A 19,972-nucleotide genomic window follows, 5' to 3' on the forward strand; every position below is an offset into this window, starting at 1 on the left:
GCCATCAAAAAGAATGAAATCTTGCCATTTGAAATGACATGTATGGAGCTAGAGTGTATTATGCTAAGCGAAATGTCAGTCAGAGAAAGACAGATACCATATGATTTCATTCATATGTGAAATTTAAGAAACAAAGGAGATGAACATAGGGGAAGGGGAAAAAAAGAGAGAGAGGGAGGCAAACCATAAGAGACTCTTAACTATAGAGAACAAACTGTGGGTTCCTGGAGGGGAGGTGGGCGGGAGGATGGGCTGAATGGGTGATGGGTATTAAAGAGGGCATTTGTGATGAGCACTGGTTGTTACATGTAAGTGATGAATCACTAAATTCTACTTCTGAAATCAATATTATACTATATGTTAGCTAACTGGAATTTAAATAAAAACTTAAACAAACAAAAGGAAGTGAATTTATATTCCTCAGTTTCCTTGCAGGACATTTTCTGAGATCACACCTTTGTTTGGCCTCCTCCCTGTGCTAGGCAATGAATGTGGACAGCTTCTAATCTCAAAAAGGCAAGGAAACAGACTCTTCTCTAGAGCTTCCATCAGGAAAGAGTCATGTCAACACTCTGATTTTGACCAGTGAGACCTGTGTTGTATTTCCGACATAGAGAAGTATAAAATAAAATACTTGTCTTATTTCAAGCCACTAAATTTGTGATGATTTGTTACAACATCAGTAGAAAACTAACACACTCTTCTTTCTTCTACTGCTTAAAACCCTTCAGTGGCTACCATTGCACCTAGGCAGAGTCTAACACCCAATTTGGCATCCAAGATTCTGCATGATCTACCCTGTGCCCAATGTCTGTCAACTCCCCCCTTTCTGTCTCTGCTCTGGCCTTCCTCAGATGCTCATGAAAACCAAGCTCCTTTCCTTTTACAGCTTTGGCAATGCTGTTTCTTTTCCCTGGAACATTTATCCCTCTTCTTTTCTCTTGGCCAACTACCTTCTACTCACTTTCCATTTCTAATTTAATATTTTATTTTTCCTTGGGAAAGACAATCATGATTTCCAGACATCAGAGCCGTTCACTTAACCTGGTAAAAATTTAAGAAATCATTATATATGATTTAATGTTTTAATTCTCTCTCCCCTGCTAAATGGCAAATTCCATGAGAGCACAAACACATTCATTGTGTTCATTCTTATGAACCTAGGCCTAACACAACACCTGGCACAAAAATTATTTCCTAATTGAATGATAAATTCTATGAGGCAGACACAGATGAGATAAACTTGAGGATCAAAGAAGATAACTTGCCCCAGATCACACGGCTGGTAAGGGGCAGATATAGGATTCAAAGTAAGGTTTTTCTTGTTGTCGAAGCTTGAATGCTTACCATAAAACACTCTATTATATTGCTTCTTACCGGCTTTTAAAGATTAACTTCAAAGAACTACAAAGAAATGTATAAAATATCTGGTAGGGCCCGGTATAGAGAAGATATTTAATATGTAAGCAAAGAATGCACAGAAAAAGAAAACTAGGAAGTACATGCACTAATAGAGAAAATACATGGGTGAAACAGATGATATCATGATCGTGAGAAAATGGCACTCTGTCTTCACCCGAAATGCCAGAATTTTAATCAAGTGGAAACAATTGTTGATTAAATTTCTGATGGTCTCTTTGATTTCAAGATGCCTTCTCAGTATAAACAATAACATCAATAGTGCATTGACCTGATTTTGCAGGCCACGTGCCCTGCTATGGTTTTATTAAATGCTACTGAGAAAGTTAATTTCCCTAAATTATTCAAGTTCAACTCCTGTCCCTGAAAACAAAGTTATCCTGCCTAACCATTAATAAATTGGATGAATGTTAAATAGCACTTTAATTTTGTTTCATTAATGTTCATTAAACAATCAAAAAAGGAAGGAAGTTGATTATGTCAAGCTCGCAGGTTTTAATTAAAATGGAAAGAAGCAGGAGCTCCTAATTTGCAAACACAGAGCTTCAGACAGCAAACAGATAAAGTTTACTATGCACACAGCGGGAAGAAAAAATTAGCGGTTAATTAAAACTTTAGGCATTTAAAATGTCTCTACCGCAAACACAAATTGCTACTTTGCATCTTCCCATAAACCACCAAACTCTATGGAATGTTTCATATGAAGAATCTTAAATACTGACCATGCATTTGTTATTGTACCTTGAATCGTGTGTACTTGCATACCTTATGGAGACAGCACCGTAGTAGAAGTTCTACTTGCTAGGAATCCGAAAATGTGGTTCTCGTTCCGACTTGGCTTTTGTCTGATTTGTGGTGTGATTTGGAATAACAATAGTCTTCCTGTGACTCAGTTTCCTTTACCAGTAAAATGAAATAATATTTGCTCTTAAAAGAGCAGCTGTCTTTTTGATTTTTTTTTTTTTTTTTTTTTTTTTTTGCTTGTTTGTACATTTTGGCAAATAGATGCTGGGGCTGCATTACAACTGGGTCTTCATCCAAGCCAGTTCAACGTCAGGAAAGAAAATTCATAGACTCGCTCACTTTGTCAGCTGACCCTTGAAGAATCTGATTCAGATTCAAGGTGTCAGCCTGTCAACTCAAAGATTGCCTAAAAACCACAGACTTCCTTTTATCCTTACTGCCTGAACAGACAAAGGAAATATGCAAACTTTTCAATCCTGTTTCACCCAGCCAAGGAAAAACAGAAAAGTTATGATTCCCTGCAAAGTAACTACTTTTCAGAGCACGACAGGTAAAAATACTTTATGTTACAGGTGCGTTCATGGGAAAAAATAGTATATAATTGAATCCCATTCCAAAAGTACTTGGAGAACTTGCTATTTAAGAAAGCCTTGATAAAAATACAATTTTTTTACACATATACCACATAGTCAATTTTACTTTTATCTTTTAATTTTATCTGTACCTTAGGTGCACAGAATTAAATTAAATTAAATTAAATTAAATTAAATTAAATTAAATTAAATAATTAAATTACTCACCACTCACCACTAGCCTTGGCAGTGTCCCTCTTCTATTTCATTGCATTATTTTCTCTTCATTTCTCATCCCTACTGGTTTTCCCCTCCTTTTTAAAGGTACTTACACTAGTGTTTTTAATATATATCTTTCCAATTTCCTTCTTGTGTACCTATTTAGATATATGTGTATCCTTGAGAAATATATGGTGTTAACGTGCAGTTTTAATTTGCATAAATGGTGCTATAAATCTTATTCTTGCTTTCTTTTCTTATTAACATGTTTGTAAGATGTAGCCTAACTGAAATAAATCTGGCTCTTTGCTTCTGACTCCGCATATTTTATTTTATGCATATACCATATTTTATTTAATAATTCCCCTGGGAATGGGCATGTAGGTTGCTTCCAATGATTCATAACCACCATCAAAAGAAAAAAAAGTTGTTATAAAAAATTGTGTGCATGTCTTTTGATGAATTTACACAGGTTTTTTTGGATATAAACCTGGGAATAAAAGTTCTTGGTCTTAATGAAATTATATATATATAACCACCAATCTCTTCTTCACAATGAATGGACAGTTCAATCACCCACCAGCAATTCACAAGAGCTTATAATAGTCTCAGCAGTACATTAATATTTGACAACTTTGTAATTTTGTCATTTCTGGAGTTAAATTATCTTTTGTTCAAAATTGTCTATTTTTATCACAGAATCTTATAGAACATGATATTTCTGCAGATTGTGAGATATCTGCATGTTTGATGTGTTTTTTCACCTGTAGTTCATTATTAACTACAATTCTATTTTTCTAATGTTAAAACATCATTACATTTCTGGAATAAACCTATTGGTTCCTGATGTATTAATTTAACATATTATTTCTTCAGTTAAATTAATTTAGAATTTTTATATCTATATTTAAAAGTGAAATTGGCCTATGATTTCTCTTCTTGTATTTGGGTATCAAGATTATTATTAATTTCATGAAAAAATTAAATTACTTCTTTATTTTACTTTTCATAACCACTTATAAAGATTGGGATTATTTTTGTTTCTTGAAAGTTTAGCACGACTCACCTTTAAACCAGATTTGAGCTTTATGATAAAAATGCAATCAAAAGTTTCATTACTAATTAAAGTTTTTGTTGTTTTTATTATGTGATTCACATTTTTATTCTACATTTAGCCAATTTTGGTATTTTCATGAAACATAAAATATGTATCAAATTCATCTAGATTTCTATTTTTATTGATATGTAAATTGATAAATGTTTTATTTTTAAAATCTATAATATAATTATTTAAGAACAGAAGAATATGTGAATAAATAGAAAAGAAAGAAGAAATTAATGAAAGAATGGGGCACCTGGGTGGATCAGTTGGTTAAATGTCTGCCTTCAGCTCAGGTCATGATCGCAGTGTCCTGGGATTTAGCTCAAGTCAGGCTCCCTGCTCAGCAGGGAGTCTGCTTTCCCTCTCCCTCTGCCCCTCCCCCCTACTCATGCTCTCTCTCTCTCTCTCTCTCTCAAATGAATAAATAAAATATTTTTTAAGTAATAAATAAAATCTTTAAAAATTTTTAAAAAGAAGTTAATGAAGGAATGTACTGTTGACCATAAAGTTTTTACTAGCACATGATTTTCAAACTTCCTATATATTTGCCTATTTGTGTTTCTTGATCTACTACTTTTAGAAAAGGGTATTTTAAATTATTGAACTATAATTGTTCCTTATTTTTTTCTCATATATTTATGTCAACTATTAATTATGAATTTTAAAATATTATTCAATATATACACATTATTTTTATCTTTCTGATGTATTCTCTCTTTCATCTACTCTTATATTACATTTGGTTAGTTCTTAAAATTCCTAGCCTGGATTACTTTGGGCTTTCAGATTTTAAAATAAATAAAAAAAAATTGTTTAAATAAAATTTTTGCATAACAACATTAGTGTATCTTGATTTTTATTCACTTAGCAGTCTATCATTTGACTGATGAGTTGAGTCTATTTATAATTACTGATATATTTGGATTTATTTCTGAATCTTATTTGGTATTTTCTACTTGCATTGTCCTTTTGTACCTTTCCAAATCTTCCCCTTTTCTGCTTTTTAAAAATAGATGAAAATTTTTTTCTGCCGATATATGTTACTCTTTAATTTTTATTTTTTTAAAGATTTTATTTATTTATTTGTCACAAGCAGGGGGAACAGAAGGCAGAGGGAGAAGCAGGCTCCCCACTGAGCAAAGAGCCTGATGCGGGACTCGATTCCAGGATCCCGGGATCATGACCTGAGCTGAAGGCAGACGTTTAACCGACTGAGCCACCCAGTCATCCCTAATTTTTATTCTTTAGGTGATTCCTCTAATAAGAGAAAAAAAAAATGTTCTCTATTAATATCCTAAGCTCAAGAATACTTCTGCTTCCAAATTGTAATCATAACCAGAAATCTAACATACTCTCCCCTCCAGTCCCTTCATCCCTAATAACCTCTCCCACAACACCGGAATTTTAGGAAAACATGATCTGTTATGTGTTGAATTGTGCTTCCTGGCCATTAGGCTTGGCCTTATCAATTATTAGGCATGTGAATTTGGACAAGAAAACTAAATGTGCCAGGCTGAGTGTCCTCATTTGTAAAGTGTAACATTTTACTGATACACCTACCTCATAAGACTTTTTGGTGAATCATAAAATGCCAAAGAAGGGAAAGTGATTCATGCACAGTGATATACCATATGCAAGTAGGGTTTGATGCCCAGAGCCATATGTTACTGGTAATATGGATTGACTGTCTAGCTTCTGAAACAAGAGAGTAGGCACTTGCCATACACAGCAAAAATATGTTGATGACTGCTTGTTTCTTTTACCCTAGGGCATTGCCCAAGAAGGGAAGGGTTTGAGCAGCCTGTCATGGCTGTGACAGGCAATTTGGCACTTTGAGTTTGGGCAGCACCAAAAATCTTCACCTAGTTCATGTTTTTCCATAATCAACATACTAGTTTCTCATTATACTTTAAACATATCATTAAAACAAAAACATGATATCTGAGAAACTGGAAGTCTTTGTAGACTTATCATAATTTATGATATCAGATAATTCCAAATAGACTGCTCTTGACATTTGGGAGTGCTAAAAAAAAGAGAGAGAGAGTATAAAGGAATGATTCTAACACTCCTCCTCCACCCCAGACCTGGCTGGCATGTATAGAGACCCATCTACATGTTCAGGCACCATCCCCACATGTTCTAGCAACTGCTGTTATGCTCACTAATTGGGCACTGCACCCACAATAAGACGGACTTGGAAACAGGTCCTCACAAGCCCTGAAACAGACCAGAGACAGGTTAAGTTTGGAAATTTCTGGATTCCAGGTACATGGAACATGGTCTAGATAGGAGCACACATGCATATACCATTGGCAGACATATCCTATTAGCTCTGTGGACACACCTCAGAGAATGAGAAGGAAGGCAAGGAAGGCTAGGGAAGGGTAAGAACAGACCCAATAAAGCACAGTGTCTAAGGCAGGGGCCCCAATACCTCACAGATAAGGGTATTACTCATCCCAGGTTTCTCTGGGGTCATATTAATAACACCAAGGAAATACTCTCCAAAAATCATTTAGTTTTTATTTTATTGCCTGTGAGGTAGCTTAGTGAAACAGCTTCTCTGTAGAGTGTAACAAAATAACCTAAGGTGTCTTATTTGTTGGTACTTGTTTTCTGACATTATCTCTGAAAATTTTGATTCACTGGTTCTGACAGTTATATATATATATTTAAATCTCATATATTGGGGCACCTGGGTGGCTCAGTCATTAAGCGTCTGCCTTCAGCTCAGGTCATGATCCCAGGGTCCTGGGATCAAGCCCCACATTGGGATCCCTGCTCCGTGGGAAATCTGCTTCTCCCTCTCCCACTCCCCCTGCTTGTATTCCCTCTCTCGCTCTGTCTCTCTCTGTCAAATAAATAAAATCTTTAAAAAATAAAAAATAAAAAAAATAAATCTCATATATTGTTCTTAAAAAACATTTTAATGAGGTATGACTGCCACAAAAAAGCATACTTAATATGTAAAACTGATGAGCATGAAGTATACATCCATGAAAGCATAACCTTAAACTATGCCGTAAATATATCCATCACCACAAAAAGTTTCCTCCTGCCTTATTTATTTATCATTTATTTATTTATTTATTTGAACACTTAACATATGATCTATCACCTTAGCAATTTTTAAGTATATCATACGATATTCAGGGGGGCGGAGCAAGATGGCGGAGTAGTAGGAGACCTGGATTTCGTCTCCTCTCAGGAATTCAGCTGGATAGGGATCAAACCATTCTGAACACCTACAAACTCAACAGGAGATCGAAGAAAAGAATAGCAACAACTCTCATCAGAAAAGCGATCACTTTCTGGAAGGTAGGACATGCAGAGAAGTGAAACCGAGGTGATATTCAGGAGGATAGACGGCAGGGGATGGGCCTCCGTCGGCCGCTTCTGGCAAGTGATAGAACCGCGGAGCACAAAATCGGAACTTTTAAAAGTCTGCTCCGCCGACGGATGTCACTCTGGTGGCTAAGCGGGGGGTGGAACCCTCCGGGACAGTGTGGTCTCAGGACCCTCGGGGACAAAGAAAGACCGGGGGTGCCTGAGTGCAGCAGAGCTCCCAGGTATCGGAGCCGGGAAGCCGGCTGCAGAGGCGGAGCCCAGGCGCGGGCTCTCAGCTCGGGGTTGCCATAAACCGTGATCCACGGCACAGTCGGGCCCCTGCTCCTTCAGCAGGGACCCAACAAGAGCAGATCCAGGGAGACTCACATTCCTCCCCCGGGAGGAGCTGTGTGGGAGTGCACCGCAGGTATCTGCTGGGTTTGGAGACTCCACCCGGGGTCAGGTGCCAGAGATAGAAATGCGCGGTCACAGGCCAGGTGAGCACGGAGTGCGGCTAGAGACCGGGGAGACGGGAGTGACTTACGGCTTTTCTCTGGGGGCTCACTGAGGAACGGGGCCTGAGTTCTCGGCTCCTCCGGGGCAGAGATTGGGAGGCCCCCATTTTCACTCTCCGCCTCCAAAGCTGTACGGAAAGCTCGCAAGGAACAAAAGCTCCAGAGAGCAAACCCAAGCAGATTACTTAGCTGGGAGGGGGCAAGGGCGGGGCAATTCCGCCTCTGGCAAAGACATTTGAAAACCATGGCAACAGGCCCCTCCCCAGAAGATCAGCAAGAACAGCCAGCCAAGACCAAGTTTACCAATCAATGAGAACAGCAGAACTCCAGCGCTAGGGGAATACTGCACATAGAATTCATGGCTTTTTTACCATGATTCTTTAGTCTTTCAAAGTTAATTTTCTTTTTTTTTTTAACTTTTTTTTTTAATTTTTCTTTTTCCCTTTTTCAACCAACATCTGATCAATCCCTTTTTTAAAAAAAACATTTTATTTTTCATTTTTAGAGTCATTCTATCCCTTCATAGTAGTTACCCATATTTTTGGCATATATATATAAGTTGTTCTCTCTTTAAAATTTTGAGATAGTTTCTTCTAACAGATTAAAATATACCCTAAATCTCTAGTCTATGGTTTTTTCTACTCCCCTGACTGATCACATTCTCTCCCTTTTTTTTTCTTTTTTCTTTTTTTAAATCCTCTTCTTTCTTTTTTCAAACAACTTCTTATCAATTCTTTTTATAAAATTTTTTATAATTTCCATCTTTACTGTCATATTCCATCCCTATATCATATCAATGCTTATTTTTGTACATATATAAGTTTTTCTTTCTTTAAAATTTTGGGAGGCACTTTCTTCTAAAAGACCAAAATACACCCCAAATCTAGTGTGTGGCACTGATCTATATACCAGCCTGATCATATTTGATCACATTCTGTTTTTTTGTTGTTGTGGTTGTTTTGTTTGGTTTATTTTTGTTTGTTTTTATCTTTACCTTTTTCTTTTTTTTCTTTTTCTTTTTTCTCTCTTTCTGTTTCTTTTTCCACTGCTTCAGGTCTTTTCTGATTTGTTTAGAGTATATTTTCTGGAGACGTGGTTACTCTGCTAACATTTTGTTCTCTCATTAATCTATTCTCCTCTGCATAAAATGACAAGACGGAAAAAATCACCTCAACAAAAAGAACAAGAGGTAGTACCGACTGCCAGGGACCTACTCAATACGGACATTAGTACGATGTCAGATCTAGAGTTCAGAATCATCACTTTAAAATACTAGCTGGGCTTGAAAAAAATATGGAAGTTATTAGGGAAACCCTTTCTGGAGAAGTAAAAGAGCTAAAATCTAACCAAGTAGAAATCAAAAAGGCTATTAATGAGGTGCAATCAAAAATGGGGGCACCAACTGCTAGGATAAATGAGGCAGAAGAGAGAATCAGTAATATAGAAGACCAAATGATGGAAAATAAAGAAGCTGAGAAAAAGAGAGATAAACAACTACTGGATCATGAGGGTAGAATTCGAGAGATAAGCGATACCATAAGATGAAACAACATTAGAATAATTGGGATCCCAGAAGAAGAAGAAAGAGAGAGAGGGGCAGAAGGTATATTGGAGCAAATTATAGCAGAGAACTTCCCTAATTTGGTGAAGGAAACAGGCATCAAAATCCAGGAAGCACAGAGAACCCCTCTCAAAATCAATAAAAATAGGTCAACACCCAGACATCTAATAGCAAAACTTACGAGTCTCATAGACAAAGGGAAAATCCTGAGAGCAGCTCGGGAGAAGAGATATGAAACCTACAATGGTAGAAATATGAGATTGGCCACAGACCTATCCACAGAGACCTGGCAGGCCAGAAAGGACTGGCAGGATATATTCAGAGCACTAAATGAGAAAAATATGCAGTCAAGAATACTCTATCCAGCTAGGCTGTCATTGAAAATTGAAGGAGAGATAAAAAGCTTCCAGGACAAACAAAAACTAAAGGAATTTGCAAACACAAAACCAGCCCTACAAGAAATATTGAAAGGGGTCCTCTAAGCAAAGAGAGACCCTAAAAGCAACATAGACCAGAAAGGAACACAGACAATATACAGTAACGATCACCTTACAGGCAATACAATGGCACTAAATTCACATCTTTCAATAGTTACGCTGAATGTAAATGGGCTCAATGCCCCAATCAAAAGACACACGCTATCAGACTGGATTAAAAAACAAGACCCATCGATATGCTGTCTGCAAGAGACTCATTTTAGACCCAAAGACACCCCCAGATTGAAAGTGAGGGGGTGGAAAACCATTTACCATGCTAATGGACACAGAAAGAAAGCTGGGGTGGCAATCCTTATATCAGACAAATTAGATTTTAAACCAAAGACTGTAATAAGAGATGAGGAAGGACATTATATCCTACTTAAAGGGTCTATCCAACAAGAAGATCTAACAATTGTAAATATCTATGCCCCTAACATGGGAGCAGCCAATTATATAAGGCCATTAATAACAAAAGCAAAGAAACACATTGACAACAATACAATAATAGTGGGGGACTTTAACACCCCCCTCACTGAAATGGACAGATCGTCTAAGCAAAAGATCAACAAGGAAATAAAGACTTTAAATGACACCCTGGACCAAATGGACTTCACAGACATATTCAGAATATTCCACCCCAAAGCAATGGAATACACATTCTTCTCTAGTCCCCATGGAACATTCTCCAGAATCGATCACATCCTAGGTCATAAATCAAGTCTCAACCAGTACCAAAAGATTGGGATCATTCCCTGCCTATTTTCAGACCACAATGCTTTGAAACTAGAACTCAATCACAGGAGGAAAGTCAGAAAGAACTCAAAAACATGGAGGCTAAAGAGCATCCTACTGAAAAATGAATGGGTCAACCAAGAAATTAAGGAAGAATTAAAAAAATACATGGAAACGAATGAAAATGAAAACACAACTATTCAAAATCTTTGGGATGCAGCAAAGGCAGTCCTGAGAGGAAAGTATATAGCAATACAAGCCTTTCTCAAGAAACAAGAAAGGTCTCAAGTACACAACCTAACCCTACACCTAAAGGAGCTGGAGAAAGAACAGCAAATAAAGCCTAAACCCAGCAGGAGAAGAGAAATAATAAAGATCAGAGCAGAAATCAATGAAATAGAAAATAAAAGAACAGTAGAACAGATCAACGAAACTAGGAGCTGGTTCTTTGAAAGAATTAACAAGATTGATAAACCCCTGGCCAGACTTATCAAAAAGAAAAGAGAAATGACACAAATCAACAAAATCATGAATGAAAGAGGAGAGATCACAACCACCACCAAAGAAATACAAACAATTATAAGAACATATTATGAGCAACTCTATGCCAGCAAATTAGATAACCTGGAAGAAATGGATGCATTCCTAGAGATGTATCAACTACCAAAATTGAACCAAGAAGAAATAGAAAACCTGAACAGACCTATAACCACTAAGGAAATTGAAGCAGTCATCAAAAATCTCCCAAAAAACAAAAGCCCAGGGCCAGATGACTTCCCAGGGGAATTCTACCAATTATTTCAAGAAGAATTAATACCTACCCTTCTGAAACTGTTCCAAAAAATAGAAATGGAAGGAAAACTCCCGAACTCATTTTATGAGGCCAGCATTACCTTGATCTCAAAACCAGACAAAGACCCCATCAAAAAGGAGAATTACAGACCAATATCCCTGATGAACATGGATGCAAACATTCTCACCAAAATATTAGCCAATAAGATTCAACAGTACATTAAAAGGATTATTCACCACGACCAAGTGGGATTTATCCCTGGGCTGCAAGGTTGGTTCAACTTCCGCAAATCAATCAATGTGATACAATACATTAACAAAAGAAAGAACAAGAATCATATGATCCTCTCAATAGATGCAGAAAAAGCATTTGGCAAAGTACAGCATCCTTTTTTGATCAAAACTCTTCAGAGTATAGGCATAGAGGGTACATACCTCAATATCATAAAAGCCATCTATGAAAAACCTACAGCGAATATCATTCTCAATGGGGAAAAACTGAGAGCTTTCCCTCTAAGGTCAGGAACGTGGCAGGGATGTCCACTATCACCACTGCTATTCAACGTAGTATTGGAAGTCCTAGCCACCGCAATCAGACAACAAAAAGAAATAAAAGGCATCCAAATCGGCAAGGAAGAAGTCAAACTCTCACTCTTTGCAAATGATATAATACTTTATGTGGAAAACCCCAAAGACTCCACCCCAAAACTGCTAGAACTCATACAGGAATTCAGTCAAGTGGCAGGATATAAAATCAATGCACAGAAGTCAGTGGCATTCCTATACACCAAAAACAAGACAGAAGAAAGAGAAATTAAGGAGTCGATCCCACTTACAATTGCACCCAAAACCATAAGATACCTAGGAATAAATCTAACCAAAGAGACAAAGGATCTGTACTCAGAAAACTATAAAATACTCATGAAAGAAATTGAGGAAGACACAAAGAAATGGAAAAACGTTCCATGCTCATGGATTGGAAGAACAAATATTGTGAAGATGTAAATGCTACCTAGAGCAATCTACATATTCAATGCAATCCCCATCAAAAGACCATCCACTTTTTTCAAAGAAATGGAACAAATAATCCTAAAATTTGTATGGAACCAGAAAAGACCGTGAATAGCCAGAGGGATGTTGAAAAAGAAAAGCAAAGCTGGCGGCATCACAATTCCAGACTTCCAGCTCTATTACAAAGCTGTCATCATCAAGACAGTATGGTACTGGCACAAAAACAGACACATAGATCAATGGAACAGAACAGAGAGCCCAGAAATGGACCCTCAACTCTATGGTCAATTAATCTTCGACAAAGCAGGAAAGAATGTCCAATGGAAAAAAGACAGTCTCTTCAACAAATGGTGTTGGGAAAATTGGACAGCCACATGCAGAAGAATGAAACTGGACCATTTCCTTACACCACACACAAAAATAGACTCCAAATGGTTGAAAGACCTCAATGTGAGACAGGAGTCCATCAAAATCCTAAAGGAGAACACAGGCAGCAACCTCTTTGACCTCAGCCGAAGCAACTTCTTCCTAGAAACATCGCCAAAGGCAAGGGAAGCAAGGGAAAAAATGAACTCTTGGGACTTCATCAAGATAAAAAGCTTTTGCAAAGCAAAGGAAACAGTCAACAAAACCAAAAGACAACCGACAGAATGGGAGAAGATATTTGCAAATGACATATCAGATAAAGGACTAGTATCCAAAATCTATAAAGAACTCATCAAACTCAACACCCAAAGAACAAAGAATCCAATCAAGTAATGGGCAGAAGACATGAACAGACATTTTTCCAAAGAAGACATCCAAATGGCCAACAGACACATGAAAAAGTGCTCAATGTCGCTCGGCATCAGGGAAATCCAAATCAAAACCTCAATGAGATACCACCTCACACCAGTCAGAATGGCTAAAATTAACAAGTCAGGAAACGACAGATGTTGGCGGGGATGCGGAGAAAGGGGCACCCTCCTACACTGTTGGTGGGAATGCAAGGTTGTGCAGCCACTTTGGAAAACAGTATGGAGGTTCCTCAAAAAGTTGAAAATAGAGCTACCATATGATCCAGCAATTGCACTACTGGGTATTTACCCCAAAGATACAAAAGTAAGGATCCAAAAGGGTACGTGCACCCCGATGTTTATAGCAGCAATGTCCACAATAGCCAAACTGTGGAAAGAGCCAAGATGTCCATCGACAGATGAATGGATAAAGAAGATGTGGCATATATACACAATGGAATATTATGCAGCCATCAAAAGGAATGAGATCTTGCCATTTGCAACGACGTGGATGGAACTGGAGGGTATTATGTTGAGTGAAATAAGTCAAACAGAGAAAGACATGTATCATATGATCTCACTGATATGAGGAATTCTTACTCTCAGGAAACAAACTGAGGGTTGCTGGAGTGGTGGGGGGTGGGAGGGATGGGTGGCTGGATGATAGACATTGGGGAGGGTATGTGCTCTGGTAAGCGCTGTGAATTGTGCAAGACTGTTGAATCTCAGATCTGTACCTCTGAAACAAATAATGCAATATATGTTAAGAAAGAAAAAAGAAGAAGAAGAAGAAGAAGAAGAAGAAGAAGAAGAAGAAGAAGAAGGAGAAGAAGGTAGCAGGAGGGAAAGAATGAAGTGGGGGAAATCGGAGGGGTAGACGAACCATGAGAGACGATGGACTCTGAAAAACAAACTGAGGGTTCTAGAGGGGAGGGGGTGGGAGGATGGGTTAGCCTGGTGGTGGGTATTGAGGAGGGCACATTCTGCATGGAGCACTGGGTGTTGTGCACAAACAATGAATCATGGAACACTACATCTAAAACTAATGATGTATGTATGGGGATTAACATAAGAATAAAAAAAAATTTTTTTTAAAGTATATCATACGGTATTGTTAACTAGAGACTCCACACTTTCTGGTGCATCTTTCTAAAGGAGATGTTAGTTGGGCATTTAAAAAGTTAAGAAGGTAATACCGCTCACCCGATCGTGTGCTGCTCGCTAGGGGTGTCGCCTTAGAGATCGGGACTGGCTGGGATTGCGAAAGATCAACATGCCTTTGGCTAGAGATTTACTACACCCGTCCTTGGAAGAGGAAAAGAAAAAACATAAAAAGAAATGGCTAGTTCAGAGCCCAAATTCCTATTTTATGGATGTAAAATGTCCACGTTGCTACAAGATTACCACGGTTTTCAGCCATGCTCAGACGGTGGTTCTTTGTGTAGGCTGTTCAACAATGTTGTGCCAGCCAACAGGAGGAAAGGCCAGACTCACAGAGGGGTGTTCATTTAGAAGAAAGCAACACTAATGATCCACACAACCTCTTGAATTTGTGTTATATCGCAGAAAGCCTTATCAGTTCAGTAATTCCAGTTATCTACCAAGATAATGTAATTATGCTTAATTTTGTAAGGTTTACAACAGTGATGTCCTATTTTGGTGTCAGTTTTTCAATAAAGTTTTGATTATGGGCAAAAAAAAAAAAGTTAAGAAGGTAAATCTCATGCTAAGTATTCTTTTCACACACACACACACACACACAAATGGACACAGCAATCTTTTGGAGATGATAAATATGTTTATTTCCTTGATTGTGGTGATGGTGTTAGAGGTATATGCATATATGTCCTCAAAATTAAATATGGACAACCTCATCAAAATGTGTATATTGACTATGTGCAAATTCTATATTTTAAGTATAACTCAATAAAGCTGAAAATTATAATAAAAGCATATGACTGCCCTTACAGCCTAGTTCAGACATCAACAATTTTATAATGACTACAGGTGGTCAGAAATGTAGTCACACTTCATGGAATTTAGTACCTCATGAGATTATTAGCACATTAAAACCTGTAAGTTGTGAGGAGCTATATAATATTACATAGGTTTAAAAAAGAATAGTAGGTTACACTGACACTGAGACAGAGTGAAAAGACAGGATATTGAATCAAGGGTCAAAAGAGTCAAACTAGATTCTAGTCAGAAAACAACCACTAGCTTTTGGCTTTTTTAGGGGAACTCAATTCACTTTCTGTACCAAGTTCTCTCTGTGAAATGAAAGATTATTATTAGATCATCTTTCTCTTTTTATTCCTAAAATATAATGAGTAAATAAAAGTCTGCAATGCCATATCATATCAAAGTCAAGTGCCCATTCTGTCAACTATAAGAATCTCCACGTAGGTTATGACAAAAACTGGACTTCACCTTAAAGTAGTCTACCTGATGGGCCTGAAAGGGAGGATTACTGATTGGTTGCTCTCAATAAATTAGTCTCAAATGCAGGATTTTGCCAGGCAGAAAGTCTAATTATATTTTAATTGATCTGTCAACCAACTTAATTGTAGGTATTTAAAGTCAATAGATACCAAGAAACACACATGTAGGAATTTCAGCATGCTCTCCCACTCCAGTGTCTTCCAGCTGGAATTCCATTAGAATTCTCAATTGGACTTTGGATTTTACAAGAAAAGATGGAGTGGTGAAAGCAACACCTGTGAATGAGGGGGCTTGGCTTCTACCTGCTCCTTGTTGCTTGGCGAACAAAGTTACTTACTCTGTCTAGGTTTCTCTGTCCTATGTTGAAGGAAATAAGGGCAACCACATTTGTAAGAAAAGAGGTTCCCATGAAAGACATGATGAGAAATAAATGTAAAGGTGTTTTAAATTACTTTTTAGAGCTGTAGACATTTATGCACTAATGATGACATTTTGAAACCTGGAATAGTGGTACTTTACCCTCTCCTGTGCTCTCAGGGCGAGGTCAGGCTTAAACACATGTCTGTGGGGAGAGGGAGTAGAACTAGCAGACAGAGAAGCAATATAATAGTGCTCATTATAGCTAAAAGGCCAATAGCAGAAAGGAGTCACTGTGATTAAAAAAGAGAGAGAGGGGCATGAGATCACGACTCAGTTGGTTTTAAGTGTTTCTAAAATATCTGTTTTCTTGTCTACCTTTTTCAATCATTAAACATTATGCTTGTTCTTTAATTTCTATAAAGCTCTACTCTGATAGAGTGCTATTGCATGTATAAAGCAAAAGATTCATGTATATGCATATACATATATATGTATATATAACTGCATATATATATACAATAATTTATAGCACATGAAATCACAGTTGAATCTAGGTCATACGAAAGTGAGATTCTAACAACCAAGAAGAAAATCAGAGGTATAGAACAGGCATGTGTGTTAAATACAAATGTGCTGTGAGGGATAGAGAGGAAAACAATATTTATTAAGCATTTACTATTTGGTACTTCACTACATCACTGTGCCAGATGTGTTTAAATAATATCTCATTGTATCCTACCAACAAATACATATTTGTAGATGATTCTGAGATGTGCCTATGGTCACAGAACCATTCTAATACATACTGCAGGATCTGAGATTTGAACCCCTCAAGCCCATCTGAGCTTGAGGGTGAGAAGTTTTCTATCCTGCTGTGCTGCATTCCAAAACATATGTCAGTTATCTTCAGTTCCTTATGCCAGTGCAGTCTCCCTTTGCCTTTTCCCCAACCATCTCTAAGAAGATGGAAAGGGTCTTGAGGAAGAATGCTGTCTATTCCAGTTAACTCCTTTACACCCATTCTGATCTTTACCCTTTAATTCGCCATGATGCTTATCATCACAGACAAATGATTTGGTCATGTTTCTGCTTCTTGTCATCGTAAGTAGAAAATTTTTGTGACAATTAGGACATTTAGCCATCGAACTTCCATTCCCTGTGAATTGTACATTAATTAGTGCCAGACTGGATACAAATTGTCAAAATACGCAGATGAACTGCAGATACCAAGGTTAATCAACACCTTATTTTACTCTCAATCTATTGAACAGTGAGGTTAACCGTGTTCCATCAAAACTTACTAGTTTGAGAAATGTACCAATTTAATGTAGCTATTGAACCTGTCATCTTGTATTCTAAAGAAAGGCATTTTTACTTCTTCATTTTTTCCAAAAACATTTATGCTTCAATCAAACTAGCAATAGTGTCACCCCCTCTTTCCCCTTCATATCAGACACAATTCATAAAGTTATTTTTCAGGGTTTGGGGTATTTTATTGATGGACTTCTCTGTTGTTCCAATTATCTAGACCAAGAACTCTAGATTCTATTATATATCAGGGTCATTAGGTGGAAGAATTATTCTTGAAATTATGAAAACAATGAAAAAGTACACTTTCCTAGCACCTATAAAACAACTTTTTTATAAAAGTAGAAAACAGTACAACTCTCTGAATATGTTGTTCTTTTTCTCAATAAACTAACAAATGCAACTCAAATAATTGATTTTTCATTTAAGTATACACATTTTTACCATATACCAAAGCATTCTAAAGAAAACAAATACGCAGTGGATAACCATGGTCAATTATGAGATTCCCTCAAAATTAAAGACTCTAAGTTGGGGATACATATTAGTTATGGATGAAACGGATATTACTTAGAAACAATGAGATGGGATTGACTTGCATTAGAAAGAATGTCTTATAATGCAGATTTAGAGAAAAAAAAGTGCCACTACTCCACCTGTCAAAACAGAATGGCAATCTGAGAGAGCCCCTTCACACATTTTCCCATTTGGGATGACAGCCGATTTTTTGTACAGATGGCAACTCTTCCTTCATGTATAAAGTCATCAGCCACTCCTGCTAGAAGGGAGGCACCTGCCATTTTTTCTACTAGCTTCTAACACTGACTTCTCCATATGCTGCTGAAAAGAATTCACAGACTCTCTTCAAGTGGCGCAGGGGCTCTCTAGACTGATGAAGGGAAGGAAGTTAAGCAGCTGAAGTTGTCCCCACACAAAGTTGATGTCATCACAGTAAGTACTGGGAGTGGAAGATCAGGGGGAGCCAATGGAATCATAATAGGCATAAGGTGAAAAGAGTTATAGTTTTTATCTTACTCATGCATTTCCAGCATCAACGTTTGTGAAAAACAGCTTTATGAAATAATAATTCCAGAAAATACTCAATTAGAAAAGGAATACCTGGACTTGTAAATATGGAGAACACTCAAAATATATAGGTCTTTTGTAAATTCACGTGATACTCTAGCCTATTAAAGGTACTGAGAATTCCAGAGCTTTAAAAAAAATCTGTTTAAATTTTGCTACCAATAATAAAATGTATTTGAACACAGAACTTAAAAAAAAAAGGATATAGAATTATTTTCTACCAAAGATAGTTGAAAAAATATTGTCCCATACAATGCAAATATTATAAGTTATTTCTATATACCTGCCTCATGTTATTCACGCGAGGACATTTGATCCTACTTTTCCTTTAATTATATAGATACCTTGTTTTCAGATAAGCTTCATGACAACAGATTTTTGTGAGTTTTTTTTTTTTCTCTCTATCATTATATCTTTAATGCCTAGTGGACTTTCCAACACATCATAAGTATGTCACAAATATTTATTGGTCCTATTTATTCTCATCCATTTTCTCCTCCTCTTCAACATCTAAAGCTCTCTTGGTCTAAGTCAATTTGCTTGGCTTTTAGCTCTCTCACCTTGCCTGAGTTTGATTTTTGGGTTTTCTTGGTAAGTCATCTAACTGAATCCGAGCCACTGCTTTCCCTGACTCTATTCCGATTGCCTTACCTGACCCCTAACTTGTATCATCCTGTCTGCATCCTACTTCTTATCTTGTAGTTCTGACTTCTGTTGTGATACCACCCCCATTAGTTGTGAATTCACATAACAGTGTGAAAGTCAGTACAAGAATAAAGGTCACCAAAGAAGAGAGGCCAGTTGGACTTGGAGGCACATCTAGGATTGGAGTGGATCAGAAGTTTCCAGGACAGGGCGCCTAGGTGGCTCAGTGGTTAAGCGTCTGCCTTTGGCTCAGGTCATGATCCCCAGGGTCCGGGGATCGAGTCCCACATTGGGATCCCTGCTCGGCGGGAGGCCTGCTTCTCCCTCTCCCACTGCCCCTGCTTGTGTTCCCTCTCTCGCTGTCTCTCTCTCTCTCTGTCAAATAAATAAATAGAATCTTTAAAAGAAAAAAAAGAAGTTTCCAGGACAGTCTGCTGTCTAGAAGCACCAATGGAGGCTTACTGAGCAGCGGGTCAGTAAGAAGTAAACCAGTGCCGGGCGCCTGGGTGGCTCAGTTGGTTAAGCGACTGCCTTCGGCTCAGGTCATGATCCTGGAGTCCCAGGATCGAGTTCCGTATCAGGCTCCCTGCTCGGCAGGGAGTCTGCTTCTCCCTCTGACCCTCCCCACCTCATGCTCTCTCTATCTCATTCTCTCTCAAATGAATAAATAAAATCTTAAAAAAAAAAAAAAAAAAAGAAGTAAACCAGTGCCAACGTGCAAGGTAAGGAAGGTGGACATTGGATAAGATTTAAAATAAGAACCATATCTAGAGAAAAGAAATTGATTTCAACTGAAATGAAAATTAGTTTTTACTTACCATGTGCAAAGTTGTCAGGAAAGCCTACATGTGTAACAAAGGGGAATGGATACTGAAGTAA

The 19,972-nt window shown here is 37.5% G+C and overlaps 1 protein-coding gene and 1 long non-coding RNA gene across 5 annotated transcripts in view; one reads left to right on the top strand and one right to left on the bottom strand.

Moving 5' to 3' along the window:
- The window catches only part of LOC123846840 (uncharacterized), a 233,032-nt gene that overhangs the window by 165,407 nt on the left and 47,653 nt on the right, over positions 1 to 19,972 (bottom strand). The gene's annotated exons all lie outside the window — the stretch shown is intronic.
- Positions 14,445 to 14,957, top strand: LOC123846841 (small ribosomal subunit protein eS27-like). Its single transcript, XM_045878780.3, has one exon. The coding sequence runs from the start codon at positions 14,526 to 14,528 to the stop codon at positions 14,778 to 14,780; it is 255 nt and encodes an 84-aa protein (XP_045734736.1). The 5' UTR covers positions 14,445 to 14,525; the 3' UTR covers positions 14,781 to 14,957.

Source organism: Mirounga angustirostris, unplaced genomic scaffold (assembly GCF_029215605.1).
Source record: "Mirounga angustirostris isolate CCGP_5_RB_7025 unplaced genomic scaffold, mMirAng1.0.hap1 SCAF_6, whole genome shotgun sequence".
In the NCBI taxonomy this organism is placed as follows: domain Eukaryota; kingdom Metazoa; phylum Chordata; class Mammalia; order Carnivora; family Phocidae; genus Mirounga; species Mirounga angustirostris.

Excerpts from the sequence above, each read along its gene's own strand:
- LOC123846841 (XM_045878780.3), top strand. The coding sequence starts at position 14,526 with ATGCCTTTGGCTAGAGATTTACTACACCCGTCCTTGGAAGAGGAAAAG.